This window comes from Larus michahellis, chromosome 1 (assembly GCF_964199755.1).
Source record: "Larus michahellis chromosome 1, bLarMic1.1, whole genome shotgun sequence".
NCBI lineage: Eukaryota > Metazoa > Chordata > Aves > Charadriiformes > Laridae > Larus > Larus michahellis.
Window position 1 is genome coordinate 32693348 of NC_133896.1, and position 19005 is coordinate 32712352.

At 36.5% G+C, this 19005-nt stretch overlaps 1 protein-coding gene across 2 annotated transcripts in view; it reads right to left on the minus strand.

Moving 5' to 3' along the window:
• Positions 1-227: 227 nt before the first annotated feature.
• GXYLT1 (glucoside xylosyltransferase 1) overlaps positions 228-19005 on the minus strand; it is a 36166-nt gene continuing 17388 nt past the window's right edge. For both annotated transcript variants that reach the window (XM_074564171.1, XM_074564082.1), the window contains 6 exons: positions 16617-16791; positions 15493-15618; positions 13818-14069; positions 4115-4238; positions 3627-3799; positions 228-2124 (listed from right to left, as the gene is read on the minus strand). In XM_074564171.1, coding sequence (XP_074420272.1) covers positions 1963-2124; positions 3627-3799; positions 4115-4238; positions 13818-14069; positions 15493-15618; positions 16617-16791 — 1012 coding nt within the window. In that variant the 3' untranslated portion in view covers positions 228-1962. The remainder of the gene's footprint in view (positions 2125-3626; positions 3800-4114; positions 4239-13817; positions 14070-15492; positions 15619-16616; positions 16792-19005) is intronic.

A 19005-nucleotide genomic window follows, 5' to 3' on the forward strand; every position in this document is an offset into this window, starting at 1 on the left:
CCACAAAACCTGAAATTTAAGTGGAAAGGTTGCTGCTAATGTTCACATTCCACTTTTTCTAAAATGGCTCATTGGGTTTTTAGCAGTATCTTCGCGTGCATACAGCATACTAAAAATCAATTCAAAACTGAGAGTTTCTGCAAAGACAAACACAAAAAACAGGCCAAAAAAAAGAATTTTTAAATACAAACACAGAGTACAAGTAAAAAAAAAGCTGACGACAAATTGATATAAAAATCAGTATTTATGTAAAAAAATAACACATTGCATATTGTAAAAATCAGTCAATAACAGTAATCACCTTCACACAGATTTCTAGATTTTCAGACTTCAAATGGTTACGTAGCAAGGAAAACAGACTGTAAATACATGTGAGGCAGACTGCATTCTAATTTCCATCCCAGAAATTTACACCCTGAGCCAGCAGGGAGATTAAGGACAGAATATAAACTCTGCTTACAGTGGAGTGTGTTTTTCTATTGCTAAACCATTCATCCAGCTCACATGGATGTGGGAGTCAGAGCCAGCCTGCCTTTGACAAAGAAACAGCCACAGAAATTAAGCTTCTAAAATGGGGTTGGGATGAAGGTGCAAGTCAGTGAGTGGATCCTCCATGTTCAACACACATGAACTTTTCTGGAATCCAACAACTCACTTTATGAAGACTTCATCTCAGTTACACAGGTTATCCGAGTTCAAATATACTCTACAAATACATTTCATACCATGCAAGTTTAAATAACATTTTACTGTAACACTAGAACTCAACCTTTTTCTTCATGTTTTTCTCTGAAAAAAAGTTTGTATTACATAAACACAACATTTTTTTTTACTAAGATAACTAAAGAAATGCTAATCCTTACCTGTTGTAAATCACTACCACCCTACTGACAGTAATGCATTCATGTAGTTGAGGGTCTGCCCCAAAACTACTTTAAAGCCATGTTATTAAAAAAATACGGTAACAGGATATATTCTCTAAGAAACCCATCAAATATACAGTCTGATGAAGCATCAGAACTCTTATTACAGCTCTTCACTTTTCGGTACTAAATACTCTATAATAATCATTAGGTAATTATTCTTAGTAAGGAAATACAACAGCAACATCTTTACACTGTTGGGTTTTTTTTTTTTCTACTTCCAAAATGCCCTATAAAGCTGCAAAACCATGTAATTTTTAAAAGAATTATTGTAAGACAGACAACTCCAGACTGAATTTTTGCTAAAAAACACCTCAACTCTGTGCTATCTTTTGGCCATGATGGCTCAACGATGTTGAAACAAATGCTGTATATTAAAAAGTCTCTGTATCTACAGAGAAAACTAGTATCACATACTAGTTATTAATTTCTCAGAAAATCGTATTTATAGTGTGCAGTTTACATCCAAGATGAGCGAAACAAGATTGTCAAAACAGTACTTCAACATGTAAGAGATGAACATATAAAGGCACATACAGATTGTCAATGATTATATCACATTTCTTTGAAAACAGTTTTTTCTGCAGTTGTAAACAACTTTGTTTACATAAAGGCTCACACCTTTAAAGTGAGGTTAGTGCTGCTGACTCAGTTATTGCTACATTCACAGTTTATCAGAATTTTAGACAATATATGAGGTACACTCCCAAATAGAAACATCTTCATTTCTTCCTTGTTCATTTGATCATTGGATAACTGAATTGTGCAGACTAGAAGTACTGACCATAGAAGCCAGTAATACCCAAATCATCGGATCCAAGATGAACATTAGCAGTGATTAAACTTCAAAAGAGTAAAAAGTCACCTTTGCAGAAAAAAGTTCCCGTTCTTCATTACATGTATATTTTCTTCATTTTTATGTATGCTAGTAAACTTTTATCTGGGCACATTAAGAGCCAATTCAAGCCATATTAGAATTTTTGCATCTTTTGACCAGTATGTTAATTCAGTCTCTTGATTTAACAGCTTAGAGTAAAAATCACCTTCCCTTTGATCTTCTGGCGTACAAGTCTCTTATGCTTTTTGTTAGCTGCTTTATGAACACTTTGTATACTTTGCCACAGTATGTATGCATGGTTTTCCGTAATTCCAGCTCCAGGGGCTGCAACAGGGAATGAACCAGATCGTCTCCAAATGAATACTGGAAAGAGGTTAAGAAAAGAAAATTTAAGACCAATATGGAAAAGAGTCATTATTCAGAGTTATTAAAGAGTTTTACCTTTGAACGTTGTATTTGCTTTCTATAAGTTTATTAAATGTTTTCAAGAACTCTGAGAGCTTCTGAATGCAGTATTGAAAAACATCTCTATTTTACAGAAATAAATAAGCCTACCAAGCAAGATTTAAAAAAAAAAAAAGGTAAGCAAATTAACATATCCAGACAAGCAAGGAGGAAATTTAAAATTACCTTATTAAATTAAAAATTTACAGATCTAAAATTATTTCTGGTTGTTTGTTGAACAGTAACTTTCTTGAATGACATATAACTTTCAAGGAATACAATTCTTATCAAATTATAATGAAACAACAGTATGAAAAGTGTTACTACTGAAGTTTCATTAAACTGAATGATGGTCAAATACATGCTACGTTTAGCACGGACATGAAATAAAGCAGTCATTAATTCAACAGTGCAATAATTTTTATAAACAAATGATAAGCTAAAACAGCATTTCAAAGTAACATAATTTTGTTCATCTTATTACCACTGAAACAGCAGTGTTTTACATACTTTCTCTGACACATTCATAAACCAAATGGGATCATAAATAAAAAGAAAGAACTTTTTCCTTCTGTTTTTGACAATGCTCAAAGGAAACAAAGAAAGCGTATTTTTATGGAAACACATTCACTTTCCCTGCAATGTATTCTCAGACCCCCAAAAGTACTTTTCTTCATTTTTATATCCATATGACAACATGTAATAAAGCACCATTAAAATATACTATTGATTTTTGAAGGTTATACACACACAATAGCCTGCCACATTAAAATGTGCATCAGTGCTAAATTTTACAGCTCTTCAGTGAGTATACTGATGTAGTGATAAATAGTTTATTAGATGACTTATTTGCAGAATGAAAAGTCACTGTGCTTAGTATTTAAAGGAACAGCAACATATTAACACACTGACTCTCTAGAAAAGGTCAAAACACAGCATAAAAAAAGATATTCTACAATCCAAATTAGCTACAATTAAATGTTAAAATGTTGCAGGAAATACAACACAAACTTTGTGAAGAACATTTTTTTCTGCATTTTAAAATCTCCAGAAAAATGAAGCTTCTGGTGATCTCCAAATGCTCATACAGTTTACTAGATGATTTATTAAAGGAATGGGAATAAAGCCTTTTAAATACACACTGACAACTACAGGCAATGTTTTAGAATCCTAACCTAGACACAGTCAACACCATGTTTCAAAAGATGCTCATCACAAGAGGAATACACTGGAATTCTATTCAAGCAGTAAATGAAAAATTGGTGAAACACTTAACATCACCTAAAAGGGAAAAGAATTACTTTGCTGCAATCACGGTAAGCATCAACAAAACCTACAAAATACTTGCAGCACTGTAGATAATTATATGCAAAGGTATTTTTTTTTTTTTTTTACAGAAGTACAATGTTGAAAACACTTACATTTTTTATTGCTTCATAGACAGCCCTAAAAGTTGGTTGTTTATCATCATGGTAAACACCTCTGTTTCCATGAAGAATAAATATACCTTCTTCTTCAGCTTCCTTACAATTACTTCCATAGATGCAGTGGTCAGGACGATAATTCCATTGGCATGGAAAGACATAAAGACTTTCTGTGCAGAAAAATGAGAACTCTGGATTAAGTATCAAAACTGTTTCAGGAAATACACTAATCTTATCTTTTTTTCTTAACACTGCTTCATAAATTGCCGTACAGTTGTTTTGAAACTTAACAGCTAATTACACTCTAGGAAGACCCAATGCTGTCTCTCAAAGTAAACACTTTCAGAAAATGAAAGAAGTGAAAGCGAAAAGTCCCTTGAATATTTTCACTGAAAAGCCTGCTAAAAGAGTATTTTCCTCGATTTTTGAACATCATAGAAAAGATAAACTTTGTCATGCTAGCCTTAGAATCAACATGGATTTACCTGGATTATGAAAAAACATAATGTTCAATAGATCCTGATCACCCCATGTTATGTTCAACTTGTACTTCTTCAGCAGCGGCATAAGAATTTCTCCCCACTGTAATCGGACGGGTGTCATATCATTCTATTAAGCAAAACAAAGCAAAAAACCCACACATTCAGAACAATTATACCTATAACGAAGGAAATGCCCTACAGAATCACAGTAATTTGCTATTCAAAGTTACAAATCTCAAACGCATAGATGATTTCTTCCTTTAAACAAATGAGCACATCTAAGGAAAACAGTTATGGACATTTTCAATACGCTTTATTTCTCAATTATTATCTTATAAGGAAATTATATGCATCTCATCTATTTAACTGCCACATTAAATTTTTGTCTTCAAGATTTCCCTCAAATATCTTAAGCAAGAGTTCTAAAAAATAGCAAGGTTCCTTTATACAGCAATAGAATCCAACATAAAAACTGCATTGAAGCGATGCATGCAAGTAGATGGGCACTATACTACTACTCTTCACTACACACGCTACACTTCGCTAAACTACACTTCATGCAATTTCTCTGCCTTTATCACAGAGTGACAACATGCATAGGTTTTAAAGTTAACTTCAAAAATTCAAAACAGATCAATATAAAATTAATTATTAAATAGTTCCAAACACATACAGCTAAAAAATATTGGCTACAAAGCAGTGTACAAAAATATAGAAATCCTTAAAGGTTTTCAAAAGAATTTTCATTGAGTTGAACTAACTTTTTCTGTTACTGAACTTGAACTTCCACAGCAAAGGCACAACTTCTCACTAGCAAAAGGCAGTAAGACTCTACACCAACAGCTGTTACTTAATTCCCAAATTATTGATTTAGCAAAATCACTTCAAAGGAAAAGGAGGAAGAGTTCTTCTAAGGTTTTGGTGGAGGAGATGCTATTTGGAGTAATCTGGCCTACGCTGAACTTCACATTACCAAAGCGGTTACCATCTGCAGTGTAATAGGTTACATATTCTAAAGCTAATTTCTTATCTTTACACCACATTTAAGCTCAGCTGGAACAGAAAAGGAACAAGGCTGCTCACTCTATAGCTTCTGCCTCAGTTGGGAGAGTGAGGGTGGAGTAACAGTAAGTCCCAAAGAGAGAAAATTCCTGAACAAGTACAGGATTCTTTTTAACCTTAATTCTTTTTAACCAAATTGCCAAAAAAAAAATAAAATTAGAACTCCAGTATGGTTTGGGATCTGTATACAGAAACACCATGTTAAGAAACAGAAAACACTGCCAGCAGCAGAATATTCAGTTTTAGAATTATAGTGTCAAATACTTTTTTCTCCAAACTTTCCAGTGACAAACTAGAAAGCGCAGAAATTAGCAGTTCATTTTTCAGTCTTTCCTCAAATCATTTCAGCCATCAAACATGAAGGGCTTTCAGAATTGAAGACTACAAAAAGAAATACTATCAGATTTCAGACGAGAATTAATACAAAAAAGATCTATAGCTTATATTATGTAAGAAGCCAAACGGCATATTACAGTCCCTTCTGTCCTAAAAAATTTATGACTGTGATTGCGTGCAAGTATTAGATGAAAGCAGCCATAAGAAATGCACAAGAGAATTCTTCTCTAGCAAGAGCTATCATTAGGCTCAGGGCAATGTGATTAAACAAAAGAAAACAAAGGCTTAACACCAAAACCTTCCAAAAACCAAATCAATAGGACAGAATCATGCAGAGTAAAGATTACTCCCTCACCTGACCTCTGCTATCCATATAATACTGACCAAAGGTTTAAATTTAGATGCAATGCTAAGAATTATAAACACAATGAAATTAGCTCACTGATACCAGGATAATTATAAGAGAGTACACAGTAGTAAATAAAGTTTTAGAACATCCCATAGAAATATTAAATTTTTAAGGTCATTGTTTCATATAATTTTCATTTAACTTGTATGGTTTTAATAGCAATGAAATCTAGAGTATATCCCAAGGAGATGGAAAGCAGGTAACAGTGTTACCTGAAATAAAAGCCCTCAAAACCAAAAGTAGTTTAGAGAGGAGATATTGCTTTATTTGACGTCAGGTGTTAGGGGGAAAAAACCCACAAATCTAGCACACCTTACCGGGGATATTCACCCATTATTTATACACAAAATATTCTCATTATTCTGCCTACCTAATACATAACTTCACCAAGGCTTACATATTCATTAGGATGACTGAATAGTCTTTTTGCCCATGCATATCAAATTTTGCTGCAGTGGTCTTTTGGGTAAGGAGACCCTTTCTCACATTATCCTTTTAAGGTACCGAGTCATCTCAGGACAGTAAAAGTCCGCTGTAAGTTTGCCAACTTCTTGAAGATAATAAGGACGTTCTTTGAAGTAGCCATAACTCCATCCTAATTGATATAGGAGTACATACTTGACATATACAAGAACCCTGAAGTGATTAACTTCTTCTGGTTGTCTCCTCATTATTACCATCTGTAACATCAACTCAGTGACTAACTATTTTTACACAGTAAGAAAGCCAGTAATTAGCTATTTTCTCACACAATAAGAAGGTTAGTAAGAAACAACTATTTTAGAAACAAAGCAGAGGCCTGTCTTTGGTAACAACAGCATATATCATGTTGCCAGATGTCTAGAAGCAATACCACTTGACAAATAGTGCTATCAAATTTAAGAATTGGAAATTGTAATATTTCAACAACATTTGCATGAATAGAAAAGAGATATATTAATTTATTAACATCGATGCATAACAAAACCAGTATAGGTATCACCGAGCAAGAGAAACTATTTGCACAGCTATACAACCTCCTTCTACTACCGTAACTTGTAATGAGGTCAAGCAGCTTGAGAAGTAGAATGCTCACATTCAATCAAAATTGATGATAGAATTGCTTTTCAAAATTTACTCATGTAAATACGAGAAAAATAACTCTATGATAACATAAGTATTTACAAAATATAAACCTCCTCTCCAGCATTCAACAAGTTGCAAAGAAGGTTAAAGAGGTTCAAGGAAAAAAAAAAAAAAAAACAAACACCAAAACCACAAAACAACCCAACAGTAGTGGGAATTTCTGTGATACCATCAAGCTGATACAGACAGGCTCTTACGAACGCCCAAAATTCTAGTGTTTTTTTGAACGGAAGAAAATGTGTAAGAACCAAATATACATAAGGATGTTAAGATGTTCTCCTACACGTGTTTTTTTTGTTTTGTTTCAGATGCTGTGCTTTAATTAGTTTGGGCATTACTGATTTCTGTCACAGAAGACTTCTCCCTGGACAAGGCTGAAGTCAGACTTAAAAGAGCTGTCACATTTATCCTGTAGCAACCTAGTATTACCTTTCTCCTAATTCTAGTAAGAAAATATAAAGTTGAGGATAAATAGTCAAATCATACAGCAGTATCTAAACAAACTGCAGCTGTGTCCCACAAACAGTTGACCAACTGAAATTTCCTAAATGCCAGATGAGAGCAAGCCCTCTTCCTTCTGGGTATATGACTCTATCCTGCTCTTGCATTAACAGTGTAGTGCTAACACTAGATGTTTTTGTGAGCTGATTTACTTCATTAATTCAGCAGGATTTCTTTTTTCTACTGTTACCAAATGTAATTGAATCATAGAAGGGACCAACAAACACCAGAGGCTAGGACAAAGTAAATAAGAAAAGCAGCTGGTAAGAGATGGGAACCTTCCTTTTAGAAGCAATTAGCTTTTGCACAGGCTTACCATACTCCTTGGAACTATAGCCTTAAGCAATACTCAATGGTAAAAGTGTATAATGGCTTAAGTCACAGAAACTCTCTGAACATTCTTTTTTTTTTTTTTGTCTAAAGCATACTCATGAACCTCTCCTTTGCACACGCTATCCAGAGTTATTTTGTTTGGGGCTTGTTTGATTTTCAAGAGTTCATTCCTTTCCACAACTGCCCACATCTCCAGCATCGCAACAACTAAGTTTCTCAATAAGTTTGATAAAAGTCTTTGTTCTTTATTCACAAGCCTCACTGGTCTAGGACTTTTTGCTAAAACACCATATCTGCAGTATTTTCTACATCTTTTCGAGTTTGAAAGTACCTATATGTATACAAATATAAAAAAAGTCACCCACTATTACTTCTTCTATCTTCTAAATACTCTCGTGTGTTTTACATTCCCGTTTTCTAATTGCTGCTTAGCAAAGACAAGAGGCAGGCACCATCCATCAGAAGCTTCATTACCAATTCTAGTCCTACATGCAATTATGCACTGTTTGACCACACTATATTCAATAACATATATGTACATGCATATCTATATATATGTATACAAATGTGTGCATATATATGCATCTATACAGTGCACATATTTGTACTGTATATATACATGGAGTCTCAAAACACACAAGACAAATAAGGTAGGTAGGATCAGGAGCGACAACTTCCATTAGGCACCACAGATAGCCAAGTAGCTAAGATGTCTGACTGAAATGAATAGACCTGACAGTCCTGAGGAGACTGACGCTTGAATGAATAAGTGGATAAAAGATGACTTAATCCTGGAGCAATACACGGAACTACAGGTTTTCTGCTACCCAGGTGTGCACTACAACCACTGGCTAAAGCCTCCCGTTCTTTTTATTTATTTGTCTTCTGATTCCTCCTGACTCTTACAACCCAATGTGACAACAGAGGGAAGGTGCTTAAAGGCCTCAAGCAGCTCAGTCTGGAATTTCGGGCTGAAGAAACTACAATAGACAAAGAATCTGACAAATAATCCACAGTTTTAAATCCATTGTATTGGAGGAATATAATGATACTGATCCAAAACTTCCACTGTTTAGACAAGTGCTCTGGCCACTAGACAGCCATATGCAAAGGTCTATAGGCAGCTTTTTAAAGATACAAAAATTCCCATAACTTATATACTCCTTGAGGAATTTGTTGAGTCTCCTGAATGAATATAAACAAATTCGGACCTTCCTATAAGACAATGAGGTATTTTCTAGTTCTACTAGATCTGACTGGAATAGTTAATGGGACACGACATGGGGCAGTACTGTAAGGTCCAAAATCATCTGCAGTGTTGCTGGCAAGGGGTACGAGGAGAGACCCTACCCTGAATTTGGTTTACTTCTCTTCTAAAGGCTTGAGACTAGTAGCTTCTTTGCTACCAGTAAGAAGGGAAGCAACACACTCTCAGGCCTACCACATATAGTCTCAACTACACTAAGCCCTTTTGAAGTGTTGCTGTGAGGCTTACAATTTTTTGTATCGACCAATCCTCCCTTTAAGATACTCCAGGAACCTGAAGATGAAAACAAAGTCTCCGCAAGTCTCCAAGAACAGCAGCATTTTTGTACTAAAGCTTGTGCATCTTAGGGGCCCGTCATGCCCCACAAGCTTGTGGGACCACACTCAAGGCACTAGGAGAACATAAACTAAATGGCACCCCTGCTGAGTGCTCTCTAAGCCAACACCTCAATAATCAATATTTGGTAAGAGAAACTCAGTTCCTGCTTAATCACTACCCAGGCTGAACTATCTAGCTATGATATGAGAGGAAAATGACCAAGCACTAGTATTGCTAAGTTTCAGGTCATAGAATGGTGTGGGTTGGAAGGGACCTTAAGGACCACCTTGTTCCAACCCCCCTGCTATGGGCAGGGACACCTTCCTCTAGACCTGGTTTTTAAAAGCCCCAGCCAACATGGCCTCGAACACTTCCAGGGATGGAGCATCCGCAACTTCTCTGAACACCCTGGTCCAATGTCTCACCACCCTCACAGTAAAGAATTTCTTCCTAGTATATAATCTGAATCTCCCCTCTTTCAGTATAAACCCCTTACCCCTCATCCTATCACTACGCCCCCTGATAAAAGAGTCCATCGACATCTCTCCTGTAGGCCCCCTTTAGGTACTGGAAGGCTGCTATAAGGTGTCCCCAGAGCCTTCCCTTCTCCAAGATGAACAAACTCCAACTCTCTCTGCCTGTCCTTACAGAAGAGGTGCTCCAGCCCTCTGATCTTTTTTGTGGCCCTTCTCTGGACTCACTCCAGCAGGTCCATATCCTCCTTATGTTAGGGGCCCCAGAGCTGGACACAGTACTCCAGGTGGGGTCTCACCAGAGCAAAGTAGAGGGGCAGAATCACCTCCCTCGACCTGCTGGCCATGCTTCTTTTGATGCGGCCCAGGATGCAGTTGGTTTTCTGGGCTGCAAGTGTGCATTGCCGGCTCATGTTGAGTTTCTTGTCCACCAGCACCCCCAAGTCCTTCTCCTAAGGGCTGCTCTCAATACATTCTCTGCCCAGCCTGTATTTGTGCTTGGGATTTCTCCGACCCATGTGCAGGACCTTGCACTTGGCCTTGTTGAATTTCATGAGGTTCACATAGGCCTACCTCTCAAGCCTGTCAAGGTCCCTCTGGATGGCATCCCTTCCCTCGAGCGTGTTGACCACACCACACAGCTTGGTGTCGTCAGCAAACTTGCTAAGGGTGCACTCAATCCCACTGTCCATGTCACCAACAAAAACGTTAAACAGCACCAGTCCCAGTACTAACCTAGTAGATCTCTGGTTAGACATCCTCATACTATTCTGACGGGGCTGAGCATGTTACCACAAAGCCTGATACTATAGGACATTTCTCCAGTGTGTCCAACTGGCGGAAGGACTAAGTCAGCAGCATGGGTTAGAAATTATGAGGTCAGAAACAATTCTGAGCCTTCCAATACCAGAAAGTCTCCACTGGTAAGTATGTTGGTCACTGACAATAAGGCCTGACGCAGAGTCTTAGCAAACCAGTCACGCTGGAGAAAGTATCTCTCTCTACAAATTCAAAGTTTGAACAAATAGCAAACATTACACTTGCCAGAAACATACAAAGACAAAAGCAAAATGAGGTGGAATGAATGCCCACAGCTACATACTCAGCATTTGTTATACAAGAACCTGAGAGATACTGGGGAAAGATTTTAAAAATCAAGAAGAGTATCCAAATAGGGCATTTCAAAATGCTTCAGCTGAACCAGAAAATCCATATGTCAAAACACCATGCATCCAAACATTTTATCTGTGTTTCTTGCTCAAGGTAATCTAGACTAAGACTCCAGGAACGATGTACAGAATGATGAAAGCAAGGAGGGGAAAAGGATATAGCAGTGGAAGGAAAAAGATGAATTTCATGCAAAAAAGTTCTCAGCAACCATGTTAAAAGCTGCATGCAAAATCAAAAACAGACAAAATCCAACACCAAAACCCCCCGTATACAGAATACACCATCTATCTTATTTCTTTATTAATTCTTACTATCAAGCAACAGCGAAAGAATATTTCTTTATGTGCACCACCAGTCTCAAATATTTGAGGAAGAGCCACAGTGCACACACAAGCATTCCTGCACAAGTATGAAGTTCAGAAGACATGTGAAAGCAAGGGCCAGAAGTATATATGCACCAGACACGGAAGGGGAAGCTTAAGTTTGAAGTGACAGTATAGCTCTGGGAAGGATGCCAAAGAATGATGACTAATGATTAAGGGCAGAAAATTTAAAAAATTTAAAACAACTGGAGTAAAGGAATGGGTTAATTGCTTTTTTTTTCAATTTTTTGTTAACTAAAGCCATAAAAAAGGGCTTTGAATCGTGTGCTTTGCTATTGGGAAGGTTTTCTCTGTTTCTGCCTCCCTTTCTCAAGTCCCCTTTCATAATTCTGAATATTTGGTATATTTGCACAGCACTGAGTAGCTCACTCCAGCCTCAGTTCCTTTCCCTTAATTTTATGAATGCTAAGCCTGCAACTCATCAAGCAGATCTGCTTAGTACAGTACATACTAACAATTTGAGAAAAAGCATTAAGATGAATGTTTACAGCACAATTCAAGACTCTTTTTTTGTTCTGATTTCCCATAACAGTTATGACACACAATCTTCCTCACTGCAGAAAGAAGTTCAGTGGCCCACTTAGCCAGAAACTGTACATCAGGTTAGATATACTGAAGTTTGTCAGCAGGATCATGAGAAAAGCATATGGATTTGTGCCTTGCCTTACAGCTGAGGTCTTATAAATCACAGGTATTCACCCCCATCATAAGAGCAATTACAAAAAAAAAAAAAATCACTTCCTCCAAGGCTGGTTTGGTTTAGCAATCTGACATGTTTCATTGCATAATAAATATACAACATGGCCACAGCAGGAATACGCAGCAGACATTTTCAGGACCTGGAAAATACTCCAGCCCTCTAGTACCAAGGGAAAATGGCAATATTCCATTTTGAATTTCAAAATATTCATTAATGATTTCACCTACTTAAATCTGTATATATAGACTTAAATTTCAAGAAACCACCAGTTTTAGGTGTCAAGGAGAAAGGACTTTATATTGTCCTCTAGAAAACCACAGTTAATTTGAAAAATAGTTTTAGTATCCTACATAACCTGTGTACTTTTGAAAATCTTAACTCCGATTTTAGTAAAAATGCATAAAGTTTTCAATAAATTGATAATCTAAGTTGTACTGAGAAGCCCAACCAGAATTCTGTCACAGTATGACTAAAAGACCAACTTTATCTCAGAGTTTACACACTAAAAATAATTCACTACACAGAAATGCATTGTCAGAGGTTAAGAAACATGCAGTTTTCAGTCACATATTTTTCTTGTTATACTTTTCAATATTTTCATTTTTCCAGATGCTGTAATCGGGGAAAAATAAAAAAATAACAAAGTAGACAATGCAAGAGTCCACTGATGATATATATACAGAAGTTTTCTTCTTGGGGGAATTATGGCTATATACTATAACTACTATAATTTTCTAATTTAACTACAACCAAGATAATCCATTCTCTGTTTTTCTTAAATTCTCTGTATTGCCATCACAAAAATACATAGCAAGAATGTTAAGATGAAAACTACATCTTTCTTAAATTGGAAACAGGGGAGAAGTAGTAATGTCTATTTCAAGTTTATACTGCTCCTCTTATGGGTGCATCTTCCAATACTTTTTGACTGCATGATTATTTTTCGCTAATTGAACTTCTCTTAAACAGAGAAGTACTTTTTCCCTTAGCATAAACCACATAGCACTGCTTTTGTACTTGTGCTTCAAGTACATAAGAAAAACTTCCCATCCATGAAGCAATAACCATTTATGCTGCTGAATGCAGTGCTTTAGTAAGTACTTTCATCACAAACTCATTTTTCTACAAAAACTATGACTTTGAAGTAAATCAAAAGATAATTAAGGTGATAATCACTTGGTTACAATTTAAAAGATCAAAATTTGAAAACACTACAGTTAAAAAAAACTTACTAAATGTTTTAGCACCACCTCCTGGTCAAACCACTACACACATTTTTAAAGTTAGTTTACAGCATACACTAACTTTTTTCAGGGATCTCTACAATGAAGAAAAAAATACCAGAATATCTACTAACATACAGCAGACTGTATCATGTCACAGGAGCTCTCAGAACTAAGAAAAATTAAAACAAATAAGCATGCTTGAAATTCAGGAATTCCAAGTCTTACAGTGAATGACATTTAAAAAACCAAGTTGGATACCATTTTAAACACAGCGTATTTTTACAGCACTATTCCATTTACAATAAAAATATTTTGAAAAATAACTGTCCCCCATGAATTTGAAACAGGATTAGAATTAAAATACGTAAAGCCACAGAAAATGCAATAAAGACAACACACATACCTTGAAATACTTTCTTCTGATACGTGTCATATTCATTAACATGACTCCAGAATTTATTCCAGTTACTCCATAATAGGGATGTCTAGCAAAGCGATTATACCACCCGATACGAGGCTCTTCATGTTCTGGTGCCATTGCAGCAATTTGTGTGGAGTTGAACTTTCCCAGAAAAGACCAAATATCATCAACAGGTCTCAAAAACAGGATGTCAGTATCGACATACAGTAGCGAATCCACATCTTTGAGGATTAACTGTGAGGGAAAGAAATTTAAAACCAAACCATTAAGTTTTATTGAGCTTCTCTTCACAAAACGGAAGTTGGTGCCATTACATAATAAATATACTATATTTATTATATATTATAATATATAAGATACAATAATTTTACAATATATTTATTTTTATAATAAATCTATTATATATCATATCTATATTTGTCATATGCAAATAAATTCACTTCAGACTGACAGTTTGCAGACAATAACTTTGTCGTTGTTCCCTCTTCTCTCATTTCGAGAATTTTTGTAGAGCAAAACCGAGCTTTTCTATAGAATAGTAATACAAAGGCACTCAGTTTACATTTTATATCCCTGGGCTGCTCAAGAGTAGGTTGCAGGCCAGGTGAAACATTCCTGTAACAGGAGCTCCTGTCTTCCTCCTCTTCCCTTACTTTCCTATGCATCTAATCAAACAAGGAAGACGTGTAAAGGAGCCCCAGAAGGGACAGCGTTTGGGAGATAGCTGCCACTGCTGTAATTCACCAAGCCCAAAGTATGACTGCAGCACAGGAGGGACATGGACCCGTTGCAGCGGGTCCAGAGGAGGGCCACAAAAATGATCAGAGGGATGGAGCACCTCTGCTATGAGGACAGGCTGAGAGAGTTGGGGTTTTTCAGCCTGGAGAAGAGAAGGCTCCAGGGAGACCTTATAGCAGCCTTCCAGTATCTAAAGGGGACCTACAGGAAAGATGGGGAGGGACTCTTTATCAGGGAGTGGAGCAATAGGACAAGGGGTTAACAGTTTTAAACTGAAAGAGGGTAGATTTAGATTAGATACTAGGATCCTCTTTACTGTGAGGATGGCGAGGCACTGGAACAGGTTGCCCAGGGAGGCTGCGGATGCCCCATCCCTGGAAGTGTTCAAGGCCAGGCTGGATGGGCCTTTGAGCAGCTTGGTCTGGTGGGAGGTGTCCCTGCCCAGGGCAGGGGGCTTAGAACAAGATGATCTTTAAGGTCCCTTCCAACCCAAACCATTCTATGATTCTATCAGTGTCTTAGATAGGCAATGGAAAGGCTGCACAAAACACTCTGGCCACAATAGCTCATTTCTTGTTTCATTTTCTCTAACACTTCTCAGACTCACGCATGCAGCAAACTTTTCAACTAAAAGAGATAAGGTGTGATAAATCCTTCTTACGTCTGAGAGGATGACATGACCTGTACCTCTGAGGATACTGTGTGAAAATGCAGCAAGTGAGAAAAGGACTTTTATTCCATAATTCATTAGTGCCACAGAAGAAGGTTAAATTCAGAGGGTTTTCTAGGATGTCGCAAAAGTAGATTTTAGGAGTAGTAATAGTTCTTAATTTAAAACTAATTACAAATTAGATTAACAAGGACAGCTTGATGCTTCAAAAAACAGACTTCTGTATTGTCTTGTTACAGAATAACTTACTGGCAAGAACAGCCTTTGTGAAGCACACGGTTTAAACAATTTCTTCCATTCTGCTGCACTCTCAGTTGGAAATGTTATTGGATATAATGTGTAATTAACTTTTCCTTCATAGGGCAAGTCATCAAGCTATGTGAAAAGAAAAGACCACAAAAATTACTTCAGTTCAATTCTATTACAAAAAAGAAATTAATCCCCAATTCAAATTGATAATTGAACACAATGGCAACACCTCTCTTCCATAACAGAAATGCTTCTGTAACGACAAGAATCTGTCAGCTATTCAAAATACTTGAAGAAAAAGTGGCACCTGAAGGCCACTATGAAGAAAACATGTCGTATCTGATCATATACAAAAGTAAGAGCAAGTAAAATAAATTTACAAAAAGTAAATATATCAAATAAAACTTTTTCCCTTCTTCACTAGTTTCCACAGAAGAAATACCAATAAAGTCTTTCTCAGTTTAAAATAACCTTACCCAATTTTTGCCACAATTACTCTTTGCATGACATTAGTGTGTGTGTATATATATATATATATCAGTATGTGTAACATACCAATGTCATAATTAGTATGACATTTTAATTACAAAAATAGTATGGCCCTCCACAGCTATATACTAGTCAGCTTCTAATACTGCCACTCTAGTCATAATGTTATATTCATTAACTGGAATTTACTAAAATTAGACATAACCGTATCTACCATTTCAAAGATTGATGTTTCACTTTTGTTAGACAATGTAAGGCTGACTCACACCATAAGCACAGGGACAAAAAAGGACAGATCTCTCTTGTAAAACCGACTTTAAATAAGATCACGCAAGATAACTGTTTTGTGTTTAGAATATCACGTTTGCATTTAACAGATTCAAGGTGACAAATCAGAAAGCTTTGGTCTGCCTCTATGAAAAGCTTTGATATCAGCAACTGGCATTTTTTCCACAGTGAAGAAAAAAACAAATCAAAAATCTCCACCCAACATTACAAAAGACTTGCATATTGCCTTATTTTTAGACCCCTGCCTTTCCGCCACTATATCCAACAACTACTACCCAAGAAACAGAGAAATTGCTACATATTACTCAAATTGTACTACAAATTGATTAAATAATTTGGGTACTTACTATGTCTTTGAAACTCTCATGCAATTGGTCCTCAGCAAAAATATGAAACTGGAGAGGTTTGATGCTGAAAATAACAGCTGATCTCAACATAGTAACAGTCTCCTCCAGTCTTTCACCACAGGCAACCACTGCAAGATGCATTTTCTCAGAAGGACGTGTTTTCATGTAATCATACCTGATAAAAAAAATATTTTTTCATTTGACATTATTTCTAGCACAGGCTTAAAGAAAAGCTTACTATTTACTGCAACATGTAATTTAACAAAATATCCTTTATCGTATTTAAACCAGGATAACTCAAACAGAACAAACTACAGCATTATACCTCATACGTAGGTTTACATTTAACTTGAACAATTCTCATATTCTCTCCCACCATCCCAGCCTATGAGGGAGAAACAAGGTATGTAAGAGCCATACAGAAACTAAACAAATAAACATTTACTTTCTTAGTAATCTTACTATCCATTACTAGCAAGGAATTCCATCAAAACTGCTTCATTAAGAGAAAGATCACATGAAGTTACATTGAAATGCAAAAGGCTGACACACAGGCCATGAAGTCTCTGCATGAGTCCTCTTTCCCTGGACTCAGTACAGAGATAGATAAACATGATATAAATAGCAGAGTTAAACTCAACAGTAAAAGTGAGATAACCCCTACTTTCAAGACGTTCTGTTATTCTTGAGTGATCTAGGTGTTTTGTCCATTTTGTGCTCCAGTTAAGTTATTTTATCAAACCCATGTTTCAGGGCTTCTCCTAAGCACTGGCAAAACACAAAAAGATTTCTCCTCTCCTTCCATCCCGCAGGAATAGGACTTGTCTTGGAAGGAGGGCAAACCAACAGCTTAAATGGCTCTGTGGGATGTCCTGGTGCTCCCAGTGGTTCTGGAAAATCCCTCAGGTACGGTGACCACATGCATTGCCTGTGTCCTTGGGGCTAAATCACCGCAAGGTGTGGGGACTGGGACTTCATTCCACCCTGAAGACAGTCCTCTCACAGTTACAGTGAGAAGTGCCTGGTATGCATTATACAGGGTGCATTTAAAAGTAATTTCATCATTTTAATACCATAAGCTAAAATTATTCTCAGATAAATACCATTAGCTTGGTAGCAAACACAGTGGGCATACTAAACCTAGAACCATGTTCTCCTGGATTTCATATTTTTAATTAGTCAGAAAAGCTTTCATGGGTTTTAAATATATGTCAACTCAAAGACAATCTTCAAAACAATATTCCGTGCTTGAGCTATTTGCACAGACTGGGGGGGGGCGGCTAACACAACTAAGAGTATCTGAAGGTATAAATTACAAGTTTAATTCCAAGTAACGCAGACCAAAAAACAATTCTGAAATTGGAAAAGACTTTCCCAAACTAGTTACAGTAGAAAAACGCTTGGCAAACATACCACCCATTCTTAGAAACTTGCCAAAGAGAGAGACATTTCAAAACAGAAATTAACAGACACGACTCTTAGCACATAATCTCCACCCAATTTATGTAACTAAAACATATTTAGGTGCATATGTTTTCCTTTAAATTGACAAAAGATACTATGCAAATATGCCTTTTTTTCTTTAAGGCACAGAAGAGCAACACACATTATTTTGAGTTTCATGAGCAAAATACAAGCAAAGATATCACTGTAAGACTGCTGAAGTTTGATGCCATAAACAATGGCTATATTTAAAAAGATATTCGGAATTTTGGGAGAGTTTAATGCCCTGAACTAAAAAACTCCAGCATCCCAGGGATTTAAGATTAATAAAATCCTAATTAGAACATGCAGTCAGTCTTAAGTCAAGGTTTGGGGCGTTATTAAAAATCATAAGGGAAAAACCTCATAGGTAGGGTTCAGATGCAAAATAGGACACCTAAGTGAAGATGCTGACATATGAGATTGTGTCCAAAGTCTCACTAAAGCCAATGGAGATCTAGCGAGCAGGACATGGAACACAGACAGCGATTCACCTTATTTCAAAGTAAATACCTAGGGCTTAATTCAATTTTTTAACGTACGTATAACATGACATTTAACATGCTCTAGAATATCCCGCCTGACCTCCAGGTGCCAGTCCAAAAGGACAGGGTGTCTCAAACATCATCTAGTCCTAAGGAGACATCTAGGATACCTAAGTGCTTCTCAATTAACACCGGCCATTTACTTCTCAGCAACTTAATGACTGGTCACCTGGATCATTCTCTATGCTCTTTCAATTTTAATGACTGCTTAAGACCTACTTGACGTAGATACCTATATGCAGACATCTATATTCAGATGATTTAATCCACAGACTGAAACCTTTTATAAATCTTGCAGCAAAAGCTGAAAAATCAGTTCAGCTTAATGGGGGGAGGGGAGTAAAATGCAATCTTAAAGTGTA